The sequence below is a fragment of the Simochromis diagramma genome, unplaced genomic scaffold, assembly GCF_900408965.1.
Source record: "Simochromis diagramma unplaced genomic scaffold, fSimDia1.1 OVJJ01000481.1, whole genome shotgun sequence".
NCBI classification, from domain to species: domain Eukaryota; kingdom Metazoa; phylum Chordata; class Actinopteri; order Cichliformes; family Cichlidae; genus Simochromis; species Simochromis diagramma.
Genome location: NW_024386898.1, coordinates 2417285 through 2438284, shown reverse-complemented (window position 1 = coordinate 2438284; position 21000 = coordinate 2417285). Strand labels below are relative to the sequence as shown.

The 21000-nt window shown below is 41.4% G+C and overlaps 1 protein-coding gene across 1 annotated transcript in view; it reads left to right on the top strand.

The window, feature by feature from the left end:
* The window catches only part of wdr11 (WD repeat domain 11), a 60548-nt gene extending 39759 nt beyond the window's left edge, over positions 1–20789 (top strand). Inside the window, exons 17-29 of the mRNA XM_040034468.1 lie at positions 1044–1150; positions 3069–3183; positions 4308–4479; positions 5272–5380; positions 7026–7088; positions 7406–7471; positions 9843–10032; positions 12717–12812; positions 13367–13532; positions 13803–13900; positions 16485–16630; positions 17101–17180; positions 18635–20789. Of these exons, the coding sequence (XP_039890402.1) occupies positions 1044–1150; positions 3069–3183; positions 4308–4479; positions 5272–5380; positions 7026–7088; positions 7406–7471; positions 9843–10032; positions 12717–12812; positions 13367–13532; positions 13803–13900; positions 16485–16630; positions 17101–17180; positions 18635–18837 (1611 nt within the window). The 3' untranslated portion in view covers positions 18838–20789. The remainder of the gene's footprint in view (positions 1–1043; positions 1151–3068; positions 3184–4307; positions 4480–5271; positions 5381–7025; positions 7089–7405; positions 7472–9842; positions 10033–12716; positions 12813–13366; positions 13533–13802; positions 13901–16484; positions 16631–17100; positions 17181–18634) is intronic.
* Positions 20790–21000: the final 211 nt, after the last annotated feature.

The window sequence follows — 21000 nt, the reverse complement described above, 5'->3', positions numbered from 1 at the left end:
TTACAAGCGGACATGTCACCACTAACAAAGAACGCTTCTGATTGTTAATTAAGAAAGTTTCAGTTACCTAAGCCTCCCTTTCTTTTGGAGGACTTTGACTTTCTTGGACTCATTACCTTGTTCAAACTTGCAGTTGTTTAGAGCTTAGTCACGCTGTAGTGTAGCACCTGCTGCTGTCGGGTGTTGATTGCCCACATCTTTGTCATCGCTGAAGATGGCACAATCTCATATCTTTTCATTATCATTTAATATATTATTTAACTGAGTAACATTTATCTCACTTCGTGTAGCATTTCTAAAGGGAAACCTATGGAATATATTAGTTTCCTTTGTGAACCGGTGGATTGTTTGCCTATTCAATGCTTTGCTTTCTGCCACGTAGACAGATACCGGCGGTTTACCTGGGGATTTTAAAGCCTTAGTTTTGTGACGGCTTTGAGATTTATTTCTCAAAGATTTGCATACCCCAAAGGTTTTACAGTCTTTTCGGGATGATAGAAGATCTTCATATCTCTGTCAGGGAACTGAGCCAAAGTCTTCTAAAAAGTTTTGGGCTATCACATACTGAGGATGAGCTCACACGTAACATCTTAACATTGGCACTCTGCTTCACAGCATAGTCTGGCCTTATTCAAAACTCAGATGTTGTGCTTGTTTACCACTCAGCTGCCACACATATATCAATTTATTGTCTTGTTTTCTTCATGCCCTGACATTAAATGCCTGGCAGCGAGATGTTTTATTGCAGAGGGAAAAGGGATGGCTTTTATGCTGTTTGAATTGCGCGTTTTTGTTTTTTTAACTACGCAATGGTTGGCTGCATTAAAGACGTGACTTGTGAACATAATAACCTAATTCCTTTTGATGTCTATCTCCAGTTATATGATGGGTAATCATAAACTTCAGACTGCATGTCTGAAGGATCATGGACTCAACTGCAATTTATCTTAAAACTCAGAGGACACAGCTAGAGCGACTCACGTGTGAGGCTAGCACTTTATCATCTTTGCTTTAACACCTTTTTCTTTCTTCCTGTGTTGCAGGGGAGCATGGGCAGTATAGCCTGTATTGCCTGGAAAGGTGACACCCTGGTGCTTGGGGATGTGGATGGCAATCTCAACTTCTGGGATCTCAAAGCTCGTTTGTCGAGGTAACAGCTAGACTGAAAAACCTTATGATAGCTCCAGTTTTGCTTTCTGATGCTTTGTTAAAGAAACGGTTCATAGATTGTAAACATTATGAGCAAATCGATCAGTAAAGCCCATTTCAGAGGTTGTAGGTTTCGTGTTTGAAATCGCACATGGGTCACTTTTGACCTGCTCTGAATACAGGGAGTGCAGAATTATTAGGCAAATGAGTATTTTGTCCACATCATCCTCTTCATGCATGTTGTCTTACTCCAAGCTGTATAGGCTCGAAAGCCTACTACCAATTAAGCATATTAGGTGATGTGCATCTCTGTAATGAGAAGGGGTGTGGTCTAATGACATCAACACCCTATATCAGGTGTGCATAATTATTAGGCAACGTCCTTTCCTTTGGCAAAATGGGTCAAAAGAAGGACTTGACAGGCTCAGAAAAGTCAAAAATAGTGAGATATCTTGCAGAGGGATGCAGCAGTCTCAAAACTGCAAAGCTTCTGAAGCGTGATCATCGAACAATCAAGCGTTTCATTCCAAATAGTCAACAGGGTCGCAAGAAGCGTGTGGAAAAACCAAGGCGCAAAATAACTGCCCATGAACTGAGAAAAGTCAAGCGTGCAGCTGCCAAGATGCCACTTGCCACCAGTTTGGCCATATTTCAGAGCTGCAACATCACTGGAGTGCCCAAAAGCACAAGGTGTGCAATACTCAGAGACATGGTCAAGGTAAGAAAGGCTGAAAGACGACCACCACTGAACAAGACACACAAGCTGAAACGTCAAGACTGGGCCAAGAAATATCTCAAGACTGGTTTTTCTAAGGTTTTATGGACTGATGAAATGAGAGTGAGTCTTGATGGGCCAGATGGATGGGCCCGTGGCTGGATTGGTAAAGGGCAGAGAGCTCCAGTCCGACTCAGACGCCAGCAAGGTGGAGGTGGAGTACTGGTTTGGGCTGGTATCATCAAAGATGAGCTTGTGGGGCCTTTTCGGGTTGAGGATGGAGTCAAGCTCAACTCCCAGTCCTACTGCCAGTTCTGGAAGACACCTTCTTCAAGCAGTGGTACAGGAAGAAGTCTGCATCCTTCAAGAAAAACATGATTTTCATGCAGGACAATGCTCCATCACACGCGTCCAAGTACTCCACAGCGTGGCTGGCAAGAAAGGGTATAAAAGAAGAAAAACTAATGACATGGCCTCCTTGTTCACCTGATCTGAACCCCATTGAGAACCTGTGGTCCATCATCAAATGTGAGATTTACAAGGAGGGAAAACAGTACACCTCTCTGAACAGTGTCTGGGAGGCTGTGGTTGCTGCTGCACGCAATGTTGATGGTGAACAGATCAAAACACTGACAGAATCCATGGATGGCAGGCTTTTGAGTGTCCTTGCAAATAAAGGTGGCTATATTGGTCGCTGATTTGTTTTTGTTTTGTTTTTGAATGTCAGAAATGTATATTTGTGAATGTGGAGATGTTATATTGGTTTCGCTGGTGAAAATAAATAATTGAAATGGGTATATATTTGTTTTTTGTTAAGTTGCCTAATAATTATGCACAGTAATAGTCACCTGCACACACAGATATCCCCCTAAAATAACTCAAACTAAAAACTACTTCCAAAAACATTCAGCTTTGATATTAATGAGTTTTTTGGGTTCATTGAGAACATGGTTGTTGCTCAATAATAAAATTATTCCTCAAAAATACAACTTGCCTAATAATTCTGCACTCCCTGTACATGGCACATAAAATGGATTATATGGCCTTTGATGTGCTCTCAGATTTTGTGCAAAGTACATCATGTAGTGCACACAGGCTCATTTTCACGAGCATGTTTGAATGAACCTGTGAGTGATGAAGCTGAAAAGTCAAATCCACAAAGTAAATAAGGTCATTTCTTATTATTATTAATTGACATTTTTAGGGGGATACCAACACATCGTGGTTGGGTGAAGAAGATTCGCTTCGCCCCCGGGAAGGGTAACCAAAAACTGTTGGTCATGTACACAGATGGAGCAGAGGTCTGGGACACCAAAGAGGTAAGACTCTATACAGTAACTCCACATGCTGGTAGTTGCATATGAGATGCTATAAATTCCCAGCATGCATACCCTCACTGCACTGCGTAGCTCATAAGTTAAAAAAGCAACAGTCGTCTTCAGGTTCATAGCAGTGGTTTACGGGCTCACTGTGGCACACTTAATGGGTTTTCATAGAACGGCATTCACTGGGGCATGACAGTATTTCTATGGGGTGCATTAAACTAATGTCCTTTCTGAAGCTAACACTGTAATAATAATACAACTGCTGCAGTTCTGCTGTTGCGTTGACAAATCATTACAGTGTGTTGTATAGGCACACACACGCAGTTCTTAAAAGCTTTCTCTGTACATGTAAAAGCTCAAGCATAGCAGGATGGATGATTGTGAGTTCTGAAGGCGACTCGAATCCCTGCTTCATCTTTAGCTTTGTTTACCAAAGTCGTCAACATCCACAAGGTCCCCTCTGAGCAGTCTACTTTTCATCTTGCCCGAGATTCCTTCTGGCTTGTTTACATTTCAGTTTTTTATTTGATCTAATGTCATCCACTGCATTTTGTTATCTGTATCCATTCTACATTTTTTGTTGGCTTACCCAGCAGCAATCAGTGTTAGATATTAACTGGCAGATTAAATGACACACGCGTCGATGATTTGGTTTATTATGAAGAGCGAGGTAGAGAGAAAATGGTCATCGTGGAGCCCTATTTATGGTCCCCAGTTATAAAAGCCAGACAGCAGATGAGTCAAGCCGTAGAATAAAACAAGAAAAAGCTATAATGTAACAAATCATGAGGATTATGATTCGAAATCTAAAAGAGAATTTCAACCCCAGCTTCCAATGAGCTAATCAGCAGCTGAAGCGGGAAACACATGAGCCATTTGGGATCTTGTGCTATCACATACAAATTCACAACAGTTCAGTTACAGGCATGTCTATTTGTTACCAAAACAAACATGTATTTACTGTACTTTCATTTTTTTTCTTGTGTGCCTATAACATCATTCTGTTTCCTGTTTTACTTGATCAAAAAAAAAACTTTCCATATTGTGTCCCTTACAAATAAAAGAAGCAATTAGATTGCAATTTGAAATCAATCACCTTGGATGTCCTTTTTCTGCAGGTTCAAATGGTCAGCAGCATGCGCATTGGTCGCAATGTGAACTACCGCATCTTAGACATCGATTGGTGCACATCAGACAAGGTTGTCCTGGCATCCGACGATGGCTGTATCAGAGTGTTGGAAATGGCCATGAAGTCTGCCAGCTACCGCATGGATGAACAAGACCTGACTGGTGAGCTAGGATCCTTATGCTGCGTAAAGGACTGAAAAGAAAAGGTTTATGTAGATTTTTGTTGTTGATTTTTGTTAAGTGTCAACCAAAAATGGTTGCATATACCCCGATCAGGCATAACATTATTACCACTGATAAGTGAACTAAATAACACTGATTGTCTTATCTCTTCATCATGTAAGCCTTTTCTTCTCAAAATTGATGAACTAGAAGCTGGAAAACTAGGCAAGATGACTGGGTCAGAACTAAACTGCAGCTCTTGTGAAGGCTGGCCCATGTGGTCCAATCCAACAGATTAGCTACTGTAGCTCAGTTTGCAGAAAAATGTAATTCTGGTAGAAAGGAATCAGAATACACAGTGTATCACAGTTTGTTGTGTATAGTGCTGCATAGCTGCAGACCAATCGGGGTTCCCATGGTGACCCCGGTCATCACCAAAAGCGCCAATAATAAGCGCGTGAGTAAATGGACCACAGAGAAGTGGAAGTTTTATTTTTTAAATTTACATAATGTGGATGGCCAGATGTGTGTGCATCGCATGCCTAGGGAACACCTGGCACCATGCTACTATATGGGAAGAACCGCAGCACAGTTTGGTCAAGGCTGTTTTGGCAGCAAAAGGTGGTCTGACACAATATTAGGCAGGTGGTTGTTATGGCTAATCGGTGTAGCTGTGGATTAGAGCTCCTTTACCCAGTTACAGGTTGGCATCTGTAGTCACTCAGTTTATGATGCTGATAAAACCTACAGTCTAATGTTGTGTTCTTTCTTATCTGTGGTAAATATGCACAGATCCAGTGTGGTGCCCTTACCTGCTGCTGCCCCGAGCTGCCCTCACTCTAAAGGCTTTTCTTCTGCTGCAGCCCTGGTCAGGAACCTTTACCATGGACGTCACGCAAGTGTAAGTCTCACCTCTGAACAAGTGTTCACTGTGAAATCGTCTCCTTGTTTACATGTCTTTTTAGTCAGGCTAACTGATTTTGACCCGAGGATGATTTTAACTTTCACAAAGTGCTGCTGAGCTAAAGGAACTAGCAACAAGATTTAACGTTATGAATAGGTTTGGTTTGACGTGATCAGAAGCTTTACTTCTCATTTTCTTGTACATAAGGGTGCAGATACATTTTAGTAAGAGAAAGCAACTTACTGAGTAGAAGTTCATGAATTGACCTGAGGTTGTCTGCAAGATCCGTATGAGCTGTGACCATATGATGTTTGAATAAACTGTTTGAGCAGTGTAAAGATGGGTTTTACTGATGTGTTTTTAAAAATAAAAATGAAATATTGCTTCCTACCCTGAAAGCAGGCGGTTGTAAGTAAGTGAGCAGAGCAGCACATCAATTGTTGTCAGTAGTTTCAATTATTGATATCCACACAGCGTCGGTCAGTGATCTGTGTGAAATGCTCTAGGTTAAATTGCATTTAAACATGTGTACTGTGTACTGCTCTATTTGAGGAGGAAGACCGATAAGCCATCTTCTGTTGAACTGTGCTACTTTTACAGTTACAGACTGATCTCATCTCCCCACATACAGTATGTTCTACAAAAAACTAATGAATGAGTATGAGAAGGTTTTCAACTCTGCTATCTCAAAACCAAACTTTCCCCCTCATTAATTCATAACGTTGACCTATTTTCAGACTGATTCACTCTGAGGAGAAATAAAAATCATCTGATTGCGAATCTTGGTTACAATTTAGTAATACCATCCATTTTTAATCTACTTTCACTTTGCATTGAAGGATGATTTTTATGTCTGTCAACCAAAAAATAGTTTTAAGAACAGTTAAAAAGTAGTTATGGAAAAGGATTAGGGCCACTGGGGAAAAAAAAAGAGGGGCACTTTTTTTTTCTTCCTTTCCAGAATTCTGAGATTAAAGTCAGAATTTAAAAAAATAAATAATTCTGATGAAAAAGTCAGAATTCTGACTTTAATCTCAGAATTCTGATTTTTTTTTCCTCAGAATTCTGGAAAAGAAGAACAAAAAAGTCGAGCACACTTTTTTTTCCCCCAGTGGCCCTAATCCTCTTTCATAGGTAGCTGTGTTTACAAAACTTTGTTAGAATTTTCACCCAGTTTGCAAAATGAGAACTGAAAATATAAATATCGAAAATGTAATTAATTTTAAGTAAGATGTCTGCAAGATTAGGCTCTTACTTTTTCATCTACCACTACAGCTTCTGTCAACCACCCAGACACTGTCTGTAAAAATCACCAGTATAAACAAGTAAACAGCTCAACGCGGGATTCAGCAGAGGCCGTCCAGAGGGACACTATTTAAGCCAGATGTAGTTACAAACCCATTTAACTGAGCCCTGAGTATTTCACTGCTTCACAGCTCCCTTATCATAAGTAAGCAGCTATATTAGCAGCGTGTGTAAGGCAATACCCATCCTCAGCTTAAATGTTAGAATAGACTTCGCTTGACACCACAGATCGACTTCTCTTAAAAAGTGTTCAGATTTCCATTTAATATCAGGTCAGGTTCTATTTAAGGTAGATGTCAAAGGAGCCGTTTGACTTGCTTTGATCCTTCTGTTTCAGAGACTACAGTGAGAAAGATGAGATAAAAGGCCTAATCCAGGAGCAGCTCAACTCATTATCAAAGTGAGTTACTGCACTGTTGCTTTGTCCTCTAATGCCAAGTTCGTGTGGTAACTCGATATTAATGTAATGGCACAGACACTAACAACCAAATAACAGTGTATGTATGTGATTCCAGTTTGTGTTCATGTAGGGTTGTTTTACAGTTAGAAACTGTAAGTCCTTCCTTAGTGCTTAGACAGCGGGCCCAGAGAGCATGTAGTCTGTGGGTTGACAGATAAGACGAAACTCCTGGAACAGCCACACTGGGCCTGCTGTGTTAGAGAAGTGTAATTGGCCCTGGCTGTGTTTTGATTGTCTGTCTCTGATTGGCCCCCCAGTGATATGAAGAGTGTGCTACAGGACCCAGAGCTCAGTCTTCTGCAGCGCTGCCTCCTCGTCTCACGGTGAGTTCGAGCTCTGTGTGAAGTTGCCAGTGTTTGTCTCTGCGCAGATTGTACCGTGTTCGTGAGCGTTCGCTAGTACCCTGGGGCGGTTATTTTGTTAACATTCAGGCAGTGTATCTATGTCAAAGACTCATGAAAGCCTTGGTTACAGAGTTCCAACAGAAGTATCAGAGTTTAAGGGACAAGAAAAAAAAAGTTGTCTAATATAGAGAATAATACTAACTTAATGATATTCTCTAATAAAAATAATAATTCTGACTTTACATGAGTTGCACAGTGAATATTTGCCCTCATTGTGCAAGAAAAGCACCTTGGGCTTTTTTTGGGGTGGATTTAATATTTTTTCATATCTATGTTCACTTTTTTGTATGACAGACTAAACATTCTCAGGATGGAGGATACCAATCTTAAAAGATATTGCAGCCATCTTTTAGAGAGCTTATTTCAGCTACTCGGTGATGAAGAGGGCGACTTTCTATCTTTGAAATAACACACAGGAGTTCCTTTCATTTTTTTCATAATTTTAAAATTACAGTACAATCTGGGCAGCTACCAGTACCGTTTCTGTAATTTTACATATTTATCATGTAGTTTTAGTGATCGTGCCCACTTAAGATCAGAGAGTGTGGCCCATGATGATACATTTGACCAGATCATAGTTTCTGTCTTCTTTCTAAACTCCTGCGTGACTTTTTGGTGGTATGCTTTGCATTGTTATCATGCTAGAATATTCTTCTCCTGCCCAGTTTCTGCACATGAAAAGTGATCTCATCAGCCAGTATTGTTCTCCATAATCTCCACAGTCATACACGGTGCCTCCTATAATTATCACCTCCCCGGTTCCTTCTGCACTCTTGAAGAGCCGTATTCTCTCACCTTGGTGCATCACTCTCAGGATTATGCATTCTCGGTTCACAGAGGTTTTTGCAGTGCTATTTGTGCTCTTGCCTCTTCATTTAATCCAACAAACTTGTCTTGGTCTCGTCTGACCAAATAATGCTCAGTATTCCGGCTTATCTTCATGGTTTCTAGAAAAGTCAAATAAATGCAGTCAGTTGCTAGAGAAACATGAATTTCCATTGTGCCTAGTCTGAAACTCTTGTTTTTCAGCTCTAGATTGTGAAAGTAGCCATCTGTTATTTTAGCCAGGCGGCCACTGCAGCTCTGTATCTCGTTCAATACCTTCTGATTACTGCTGTAACTTTATTTCAACTGATTTTTTTTGGCCCGTCTCCCCATCATCCTGTGTCCTTTTCCATCTTTTTTTTTTTTATAATCTCACAATCAAATTTCATTTTCCCTGGCTTTTTCTTTTCCTCATGGAGCCATGGTGCAGAGTCAATCATCAGTCTGGTTTCAGTGATCACAGGTTTTCTAACTTGACTGTCAGTGATGTATTGGCTTGTGTTACATTGAGTTTTTACCTTTTGCAACATGTTTTTTGTTTCCTTTCTCCTCCAAAAGCTGTTTTTTAAGAAAGTTTTCGCTTTTTTGTTGCTTTGAATAGTAGAGGAAATACTGAACTCGTCAACAGAGAAATGAGGCTGCTATTGAGAGCTTTGCTATCACTTGAGGAGGCTTAAATTACACAAGGCTGGGCTCATTTTTCTACTATATTGTAAAGTGATGTTTTAGCAGGGATTTCTAGTTATTTGTGGAGGAAAATAATTATAAACATGTAACTACTTAATTTAGAACAAATTGGAAAGATGAGCCAGAAGGTGTAAAATTATCAAGCAAAGCAAATTATTTTGTTTTTGAAACATTTAAATTAACTGCCAAAGAGCATATACTTGCTGTAACTGTAAAGTGTAGTTCTGAAGCACCACAAAAAAAGTATGAGACTTGTGCTTGTGTCAGCAACTCTCATCTCATCTCTGCTTCAGCCTTCATTTCCCTCGAGCATCTGACAAATCTAGAGCAGCCAGTATGAAAAGAAAGGCAATATCATATCATCCCACCCCTGTTTGCATCCTGTTATTAATGCCATGATTTACCGGGAAAGTCTAAAAGATCATTTTTGTTCCTTGAACACCCTGGCTGCACTCTCAGTGAGAGCTCACGATTATGTCTCTACATCTGGCTGTCTCAAGTTTCCATGCCATTGTTAATGTCATAAGGTAACCTAGCAACAGCTATGTGTCTGTGCCGATATGTTAAAGGAGGCTGAGGAAAGTAAAGCAGTAGGAGGAGGAGGAGAGCTCACTTACAGACAAAGCGTAGGCTGGATGATGGAGGAACTGTGGTCATTAATGAGCAAACGAGTAGGGAAACCAGGTGCCATGATGATTCAGGCTGCAGAATCTGACTAGTCCAGAGACAAACACTGAACTCAGGTGATGCGTTTTTGTTTTTCTGTGGCAAACTGCAGGCTGTTCGGGGACGAGTCAGACCTTCACTTCTGGACGGTGGCATCCCACTACATCCAGTCATTTGCACAGGCTCGTCAGCTAACTGTGTCCGCCGCAGAGGGTCAGGCCCAAAGCGAAGGAGTCCAACAGTCACCTCAGAGCCACCTGGACATCTGCCACGATGTCTTGTGTGAGACCTCTTATTTCCAGGTCAGTATAATAAGAGAAGATGGAGAAAGTGTTTACCTGTGTTTGGTGCTGTCTCTTTGGTGAGCAGAGAAAGTAAAGACAAATAAGTTTCAGCCAACATTGGAAAAAAAAAAATCCCCCCAGGAGTCATCCCAAAGACAGTCGATGTCCTCAAGCCAGACTATGCACAAACAAACACAGACGGCCTGTCCCTTATCGTCCACGGTGTCAATATCACCTCGGTCAAACAGTGCATTCTGTTACTAATGACGCTGTGGATCTACTCTCGCCCACATTTTTAAGCCTTTAAGGTCAACTCCATGCCTTCCTCTCCTCTGAGTGATTCAAGCCCTTATTGATGCCCTCTTAAAAATGTCTAATTTGTTTGTGCAGTGTGATTGCGTAGCATCCTGCTGAAGACATTCTTGCATCAGCATCCAAGGTCTTTATAAACATGACTCTTCTTTTTTCATCTTCAGTTAACAGACTAGTTAGACGTGTTTCAGCACACTGAGCAACATTTTTCAAATGTGTCTCCATCGTTTTCCCATTTTGTATCTGTGAACTGACTTAATTTCTGCAAAAAGGAGACAGTTTGAAAAACATAAGATAATTAAAAATTGGCTTACTGTGCATGTGGAGATAGCATTTTCTGGATTTTTTTTTTTTGGCTGCTGTACCATTTTTTCCCCCACTGTGCCAACCTCCGTGTACCCGAGAAAGTAAAATGAGGAAAAAACCTTTTCCATTTTTGATAAAAGACGATTTAGCCAGTTGAAAACAGTGCCCCAGACCTTTCAGCTCAAGGTTTTAAGTAGCAACAAGCAAATGTACTGTCTAATTTCACTCATTATAGTTCCAATTAAAAAGTCTTAACATCTTTTTCTAATGGATTATGCACCATTCCGTTTTTGTGAAAGTTGTGCTGCTTGCTAATGAGGGGCCATGCAGTGATCACAAAGTTAGGACTTTCAAAGAGCTACCAAGACAGTGTGCAGCAGCATTTGGCTCCTGTTGTCATAAAACGACTTCAGTGGCAGCAGCCTGCATGTAATTACTAATATCCCGGACTCCAGTACAGAGCACACAGCTCTGAAGTTACTAAACTCATTTGGTATCTCCGCAAGGAAGTAAACCCACAGCTATGAATTGCAGAAGAATTGTGCGAATCAAAATAAAGCGAAGCCAAAAAAAGAAGCCTCTGTTGTAGATGTAGAAGCAATAAATGTGTGCACGTAGCCATTCTTATAAAGAAATCTACTATGCTGCTATCTCTCCCGAAAATTGATGACTCAGTCTTTTGTCCATCAGCTGCTGTTTTTCTTTTTCTTGCCTATCTTTTGCTCATTGAACAGAGTGCAGTCAGTACATACAATCACACAATCTCGATGCCTGCAGTGAGTATAGCAGATTGAGCCCACCCGAAACCAACCTGAAGAATTTCTTTTAACGGGCCTGTTGAGGCATGCATGGGACCCCCTGCCCTCCTTAAAGAATATATCAGATCCAACGCCACCTTCACTGAACCCCCAAAATAGTGAAGACCTGAACGTCTATCCTTCCCCCAGGGAGACAATTTTTGACTGAGTCGGGGAAGCCACGGAGACATTTTCACCAACACATCAGTGATTTTTCTCCATGTCCTCCAGCTCCCTTTGTGTCAGTACAATCAGTATTACACATCATTATGGGGATATAGCATCACGCCCCAAGACTCCTACAGAGCTGACATGGCCTTGAAACAGCAGCTGCAGTGATGACAGCTGCATCATTTTCCCACTGACAGGACTGTTTGAGTGACTTTCTGAGCCATAGAGTGTAGGTAAAAATAAAAAAAAGTCACGAAGTCATGTTTGGCGAACCTAAGATAGCATGCTGTATCTCTTCCACAGAGATGACCCTTAAAGTCCCCAAGAAGTGACCACATACTGATGGATGCGTCCACACAAGCCAGTTAGAAAGGCATGATTTTATGGAAACCTTTTGTTTCTATCACTGCGTGATCAGTGAACAAAGAACTAGTCTTGTTTACTTCCCACATACAGTTAGTATGATGCATTAACTGGACGTGGGAAGCTGGCGTCTGGTGAAGACTGCTCATTCAGCCTTTGTTCCACAGATGGAAGAGGTGTCACCGTCCACTCAAAGACATGAAGAAGGCAGCTCTAAACTTCTCCATACATTACATGGTGGAGGTGCACATGAGAATAAAAATGTCAGACTTTGAGCAGGCTTTAACCTGCCTCATCCCGGTCAAGTTGAATTCACAGTAGTGGGCGAGTGGATGTGCGTTGTGTTTCCTGTGTGGTCTTGTCCAGGAGCACCTTAACCTAAACCAAACAGAGTATTTCTTCCACTGACTTCATCTTTGAAGTGAAGTATCTGACAGGGAAAAAATGAGATCTCCTGTCACCAAGAATTGGGAAACAGAGACTTAATAATGAAATACAGTACAAGGAGCACTGACACCCAAGAAACTTGTGAAGTTTTTAAAGACATTATAATTATACTCTCCATCTCTGGTATATGTATTCATGTAATCCATCACTTTCTCCCTATATTAATGCATGCGTACTAACTCATATCCTCTCTGTCTCTCTCTGACACAAAGTTTAATGGATTTCTGGAAACACTTGTTACACAAAGCAAAAACTTATTCCTACTACTCCTTAAGTTGTTGCTCCTTGTGTTTTTCTTTTTAACAGAAGTTCCAGCTGGATCGAGTTCACCTGCAGGAAGTAAAGCGCTCCAGTTATGAACACACTAAGAAATGCGCTGACCAGCTCCTCCTTCTGGGTCAGGTAAGTATGACACCACCGCACCGCCTACACAGTTAAAGTGCATCTGCATGGAGACTATAGCTGTGAGTTGTCATGTGGTATAACTGGTAGACTATGCACCACACTTTCCATTGCAAACCACACAAATCTACACCTCCTTAGCTGTGCATACATGCAAGCTAAAATGTCATAGTCATAAATAGTTCATATCGCAGTGAAGAAAATCAGCGCTGCTCCTGTCCTCCCTAGCTTCACAGCCTGCGGGGACTGACATCACCTCTTTCACCTCTCAATGTCACCACTCTCCTTCTAATCACAAGCTGCAATCAGCCGGCTGTTTGCTGGAGGTGCAGTTATCCAGCAGGCAGACAGGCAGAGGCCGGTCGGTGCTGACCCCAGCACAAGCTCCAGCCTTCATCTACACCAGATGAAAAGCATGATAATAAACATAATTTCCCCTCGCAGCTCTGTCTTGTTCAGCTCGTGCACAGTGGTTACCTATCAGAGCCACTAATGCCTTGTTTCTCTCTGCTGCCACAGTAATTACGCTCTCATCTCTTTGTTGTTGCTCTCAGACGGACCGGGCGGTGCAATTACTGTTGGAGACGAGCGCAGACAACCCCAGCTACTACTGTGATTCACTCAAGGCCTGCCTAGTGACCACCATCACCTCTTCAGGCCCCTCGCAGTCTACAATCAAGCTAGTGGCCACCAATATGATAGCTAATGGCAAGCTTGCAGGTAGTGTTCCTCTATATCTGATACCAGAAAGAACATTTTTATTTGTATAGCATACACCTGGGATCTTTTTATTTTTAATTTAAATTGGAAAGATTTATATTGGAATCAATCAATAAATCAAATAATTCTTATCTTATCAATTTGGCTAATAGCAGCATTGTGTAATGAAACCATTCTACTGCTTTCAGGGCCAAGTTGGCCACCTTTGGTACTGATAGCTATGATGTCTCACACGTGTGTATGACTTGTCAATCTTCTGCTGTTTATCAGAGGGAGTTCAGCTGTTGTGTTTGATTGACAAGGCAGCAGATGCTTGCCGCTACTTGCAGACCTACGGGGAGTGGAACCGAGCCGCATGGCTGGCTAAGGTAACTCAGCATGACGGGATCCATCAGCAGGATGAAGATCAGATACTGAGTAATGTTTGGATAGTGTAAATCTGTGGGCATGTGAGTTGTGGATGTGTGACGCTTATGGCGCCACGATTTATTCTCTGAAGTTTGTTTTCCTGTTAGCTGTTGCACATCAGGGAACTCTCGTAGTGGTCACATATTTATGCTCCCCTAGACTTTTATACAAACATAGACTGTGTGCACAGTTATTAGGCAAACATTTTGACCTTATCGTTGTTTTTATGCATATTTTCCAGCTATAAGCTTTATAAACTTGAATGACTTATTGGATTGAAGCATATCAGGTGATGTGTGTAATGAAGGAGGGTCTGGTCTAAGGAGATCAGCAATCTGTATCAGCTTCTTTTCCTCAAGCAAAATGGGCACAAAAAGATATTTAACTGACTTTGAAGGGCAAAACTTATTTTTAAAATAATCTTTCAAGGAGATGCAGAAATTGTTACAATATTAGGGCATGATGACAGAACTAAACTTATTGTTGTAAATAGTCAACACGCAGACAAGATAAGTGTTGAGGGAAAAAAGAGAGTCAAATTAACTGCCAAAGATTTGAGAAAACTCAGACATAAAGCTGCTAGGAACCCCTTATTCTGCGGCGCTGCCATATTCTAGAAGGCAGCCTACCTGCAGTGCAAGGTGTTCAGTGCTCATAGACACAGCCACAGGCTGAACCCGACCACCAATGAACAAGACACATAAATTAATACCTCAGTACTGTGCCAGAAAATATCTAAAGATCAGATGGAAGGGACTGTTGTCAGGCCACACAGACGGGTCTTTGGATGGATCGGTAACCGGCTCTAGGCAAGGCAAGTTTATTTATATAGCACAATTCAACAACAAAGTGCTTTACAGAGACATTAAAAAACAAAGACAATAAAAAGCATGATTTAAGTTTGATTAAAAAAAACAGTAGATAAAATCAGTAGTTAAAATGTAAGTTTTGAAATTTAAGCTTAAAAGTGTGGATTTGGTGCTTTATTCAAATGCAGCTGAGAACAGGTGAGTCTTCAACCTGGATTTAAATAAACTGAGTGTTTCAGCTGATCTGAGGCTTTCTGGGAGTTTGTTCCAGATATAAGGAGCATAAAAGCTGAATGCAGCTTCTCCGTGTCTGGTTCTGACTCTGGGAACTGATAAAAAACCGGATCCAGATGACCTGAGGGATCTGGAAGGTTGATACTGGGTCAGGAGGTCACTGATGTATTTTGGTCCTAAACCATTCAGAGCTTTATAGACCAGCATCAGAACTTTAAAGTCTATCCTCTGACGGACAGGCAGCCAGTGTAAAGACCTCAGAGCTGGACTGATGTGGTCCACTTTTTTGGTCTTAGCGAGGACTCGAGCAGCAGAGTTCTGAATGAGCTGTAGGTGTCTGACTGATTTTTTTAGGTAGACCTGTAAAGATGCTGTTACAGTAATCAAGCCTGCTAAAGATGAATGCATGGACTAGTTTTTCCAGGTCCTGTTGAGACATCAGATCTTTTATCCTTGATATATTCTTAAGGTGATAGTAAGCTGACTTTGTTATTGTCTTAATGTGTTTTTCTAAGTGTAGGTCTGCATCCATCACTACACCCAAATTTCTCGCCTGGTTTGTGGTTTTTAGATGTATAGATTGAAGTTCTCTGGTGACTTGTAATCGTTTTCCTTTGGCGCCAAAGACTATTACCTCAGTTTTGTTTTTGTTTAGCTGGAGAAAATTGTGGCACAACCAGTCATTGATTTCCTCAATGCATTTACCAAGAGCCTGTACAGGGCCTCGGCCTCCTGGTGACATTGTGATATATATTTGTGTGTCATCTGCATAGCTATGATAGTTTATTTTGTTGTTCTTTATAATCTGTGCCAGTGGGAGCATGTAAATGTTAAACAGAAGGGGTCCCAAGATGGAACCTTGGGGAACTCCACATGTGATACTTGTCTGCTCAGATGTGAAGTTACCTATTGATACAAAGTATTTCCTGTTTTCTAAGTATGTTTTGAACCAGTTTAGTACAGTTCCTGAAAAACCTGCCCAGTTTTCCCGTCGTTTGAGTAATATGTTGTGGTCAACTGTATCAAATGCTGCACTGAGATCCAGCAAAACTAAGACTGACATTTTTCCACTGTCTGTATTCAGACATATGTCATTAAACACTCTAAACTCCACTTTGAAGCAGACACCAGCAAGGTGGGGCTGGAGGTAGGGTACTGATATGAGCTGGTATTATTAAAGATGAGCTAATGTATCGTTTCGGGTTGAAGATAGCCTCAAACTCAACTCCCAAACCGACTGCTAGTTTTTAGAAGACACTTTCTTGAAGCAGCAGTACAGGAAAAGGTCTGCGTCTTTTCAGAAGATCCTGATTTTTATACAGGACAATTCTCACATATATCATCAACATTTTGGATTTACCAAGAGTGCTGTAGTTGTTCACTACTAAAATTAATATTTTGTTGACTAATAATTGTGCACACAGTGTGTTTTAGCAGGAGAGTGACAAACCTCCAACTAAGAACAATAATTCATGCCTTTGCGTATCGCGTTTGCTTCCAGGTGCGTCTGAACCCAGCAGAGAGCTCAGATGTGCTGAAGCGCTGGGCAGAACACCTCTGCTCCCCACAGGTCAACCATAAATCCAAAGCCATTCTGGTGCTGCTTTCACTGGGCTGCTTTTACAAAGTAGGAGAGATGCTCCACAGGTAGGAACAAGCTATAGATTCAGAAATGGGAAGATAAGACTCTTGTAATTATCCCCTGTAATAAAATACATGGATGTATAGATATATTAGCTCACTTTTTCTTCTCTAAAGTGAGATTCCCTTTCTTGTACTTAAGTTTTTTGTTCTAAGACGTTGCACTTTCACATTCCTTTTCTTCCTGAGTACACTGAAGGACAAACCACAGTGTAGGGTGTGGGCTGTACCTGTGTCTCTTACCTCAGCATCGATCTCCTCTGAGAATACCGGTCCCCCCTCCTTAACAGCTCATGCTCCGAGATGCTTCTGGCAGCAAAAAGCTCTCAGAGAGAATTAGAGAGACATGAGGACGACAAGGTTGATGTATTCTGTAGGAACACAGGCATCAAGGCAGGGACGATGCTGGTTTCTGATGGTCCCTCTCACCACCTCCTCTCTGTATCTTTCTTTTCTTCCTTCCATCTCCCGGACAGCATGAGACACTTTGATCGTGCCGCCCTCTTCATCGAAGCCTGTCTGAAGTATGGGGTGATGGAGGCCAACGACTCGTCCAATATCCTTTTTGAAAATCCATTATTGTTACACGTTACAAGTATGCACCTGATAGTAGGCAGCTTCACAGTGAAGGTCAATTTAGATGCTCTGCAGAGCACATCAAGCTCTATTTCACACTTTCCCATTAGCCAGTAACACACTGTGATCACAGAGAACAGTTGGAAAACTTTTTCAACCTAAACTTTGAAAGCTTATTGTATATCACCATCTATGGGCACAGTTTTGGCACATACTTCTTATCTGTAAGATTTAAATATATTTACCATCTAACTCAAGTAGTATGGTATCCTGTAGTGTTCCCCTGCTCCTCTGTGACTCAACTGAGATAACCTGTAACCCTTAACAAGAATTTATGTCTACATCTGTCCTACCAAACCCTTCTTTTTATCAGCCGCATTTTTAATGCGCACAGTGCTGCACAATCTCTATTTTATCTAATACACGCTGAGTATGTTGTGAGAGAAGAAAAAGAATCTGACATTCACCTAAAAGCAATATTTCATCTAGAAATCTCTGCTGTGTAATAAGATATGTTTGTCTTGTCAGAGCTGTGTTTACTCTGTGTTTTAACCACAAAGCGAGTTATGATTCATGAGGACCAGATCAAGCCAGGCTCCCTTCAAGCGCAGGTTTTTGTTGGAGAAGTGACAATAACATCAAACAGCTTTTTAGTAAAAATATCTCTATTTTTCAGACTTTGTGAGTACATGAGCCAACACTGCCTAGAAGTTAGGCCCACACAAAAGAGCAAGTGTGTGTGTGTGTGTGTGTGTTTGAGAGAGACCAATTAATCTTTGTAAATTTAGTAATCGCATAAGCCAAATGTACAATGTGCAAGAGGGCGAATGCAGTCATCCTACTGTAGCTAAAATCAGTGCAGTGCACCAACCAATCTTCCTTTCAAGAAGCTTAGATCTTATTTTTGGTCTAAAAAAACATTTTGAGCAGGGAAACACAAACGGTAGTAAAAAAAGGTAACCATAGAAACCCTCAGCTCCATCCCTTCTATCACCCCGATGCTAGCAGGTCCTTAGGATGTCAGGAAACCACATAAGCAGCAGATGGACCACCCTGAGCCTTTTTCTGCCAGGGGTTAAAAGGGAGTTTTTCCTTCCCACTGTCGCCAAGTGCATGCTCACACAGGGTGGTCTGCTTTGGACTGGTTCTTATATATAGCTTTTGTACTCCACATGAGCACTCAAAGTGTCTTTAAATGTAATGCACACTTTGCACTGGCAGGAAGCTAACAGTATCACTGAGCTGAGCGCCTGCATTTGTTGTGTTATTCTCTAGTTAAACGCTTTTGTTTTATTTGTTACCTTTTTGGATTTGGTTCAGTGATATAATTAGACCAACACTTGATTAATCTTTCTTGAACTTCTATAGATGAGATGCCAGTATGTAAAAGTTTCAAGTCGCTCTGCTGTGGCATCTCCTTAACTCACTGTGCACATAAACTTATCGAAGCTGCATTTCTGGACTACGCGCGGCTGCTGCGCACGCTGGGCCTGCGGGAGGGTGCTGCTCTGTGGGCGTCGCGGGCTGGCAGCGCTGGGGAGCAGCTGATGGAGGAGCTTTTTCAAGGAGAGGGAGGTATACCGGAAGCCATTCTCGGCGAAGAGGTCGTCGAGCTGGGCCTGGAGAGCAAAGAGTGACCTCGAAGCCGGAAGATTGAGAAGACGACGGACAGCCCGCTCTTTGGTGTTTATCGAGAGTTAGCCGTTCAGTCTAACTTCAGTTAGTTAACAGTTCAAAGCATCCAGGAGCATCATGATCGTCATCATGATCGTCATCTTCACATCAATATGAGGAGTTTAATTTGATGTTGAGTCAGTGGGTTTGTCTGTGACAGTAATCAGACTGAAATGTCGTCATGTTTGGTGAGACCATTGTGTCTGTGCTCTGTCTGTATGTATCAGCCCCAACAGAAACACTTCCCTTGTTTACCTTTATCCCCCAAAAATCTGTATATGTTTTGGTAGATTGATTGATAAATTCAAAGGATTTTTTCTTTTTTACAGTTTACTTGTTAAGCCTTATTTTCCGTGCCTGTATTAATTTCCGAGAACTGCTGTAGCTCTGCATCTTCAATTTGCCTTTAGTTTGCTGAAATTGAAAGTGGCAGAATTCATTTATTCTCCAAGTAACAGGTTCTCTATTCCTGTTTGAAAAATGCAAATCATTTGAAAGTGTCATTATTGACAGTCCATTTTCAAATGACGTGACACATTCCCAATTGTTTTGTTTGTTTTGCATTCGATATAACCAAAAAGCTGCATAATTTTGATTGAAAACTTGCCTGACTGTCTTGGAAATGTACAGTAATGTTGCTGTAGACAGGCACACAGCACACTGGGGGAGGGGTTTCTGCAGCAGGTGGTGGTGCTTTATAAGTAATTGACCAAAGCCTGCTGCTGCTGCTGCTGCTGCTCTTGCTGCACGCGCCTCTGCAGCTGTAATAGTTGGATGGCAGTAAAATTGCACAGCCAGCCCACCCTGCACTTATTAGACACTTATTAGTATATTATCTCCCTTGATGCCAAGGACAGAGGAGTCTGACCACAGCCACCTGAGGGATTGAGCACCATTTAATTAGAGTGTGCAGAGGGTTGTTTGTTAATCCAATCCAATAATCCAAATGGATTTTTAAAATCTTTTCTATTTTTAACGGAGAATTGTGAGGATACGTTGCAACATGTGTACTTTGATGTTTGTGTAGTGAAGTTGTTCTCTAGTGTGTATGTGTATCACAAGAAGAGCTGTCAAAACTCCTTTTATTCAGACCTCTGGATCATTTACACAAATACTCTGTGCTGCTTCTGCTGTTGCTCATCACAATCACAGAACCCGACACACTGGCTCAGATGCCGCCAGCTTTCCTTTGCTTTGCTTTCACCTCGTTACATGGTAAAAATGTCCTGATCATAAAAAAACAAAACGAAATGTGCGCAACAATGCAAAGATTTTAGTGACTGTGTGTTTAATTTGCTTTATGTTCAGCAACTTCATCCACGGGACCTTGTAGTGCGTTACTGTGTTTCATAAACACGTCAGTGCCGTTTTCTCTCCTGTGTTACAGTAAACCCCAGGCTGTGTCACTATGGCAACCCAGTCCTATTTTAGGGGGGGGGGGACTGCATGTTTTTCCTGTATATCAATTTTCACACGGCCTCCCCATAACGTGCTGTAGGATCCCGTAGAGTCGCACAATCCAACAGACGACGTTATGTTGTAGCTGACCCGAAGCTGTGTCATCTTCTTCCAGTCATAACGGTATTGTGGAAGCAGCGTGTACTGTACTGCCCATTTGTGATCGGGCACTGGTTTGATTAACACTTGCTGCTTTTCTTTATATGTAGATGAACTCAACAAAATAAAATAGTTGAAAATTGAGGCATGTAGATGGGAGACGTGCCTTTAGCAGTATATTTTGTAAGAAATGATTGTAATGGTGTCAAAGTTTAGTGGCCCCTGTCCTCTCCCTCATTGTTCTTCGATCACGGTTTACACGGTGACCCTAATGCTTTAAGTTATATAGATATTGCAAGAGAATAGAAATGTATGTGTGTATATATGGATGGCAATAAAATCAATATTAACTTCCATGTTTTCTGTGTGTTGCTACAGATCTGAAGACACAAGAGGGCGCTTTAATCCCTCAGGAGGCAGGGTGACTGGTTTCTGTAGAGATCCATTATAGCCAGTGTTCCTTTTAATTTTCCTCATTTAATTTCAACCCAGGTAGATTGAATTTGAGCGTTCGTTCATTCATCAAGCTGTCCTAAAAGTTAATTAGTTCCTGTTTCAGCCACTTCCGC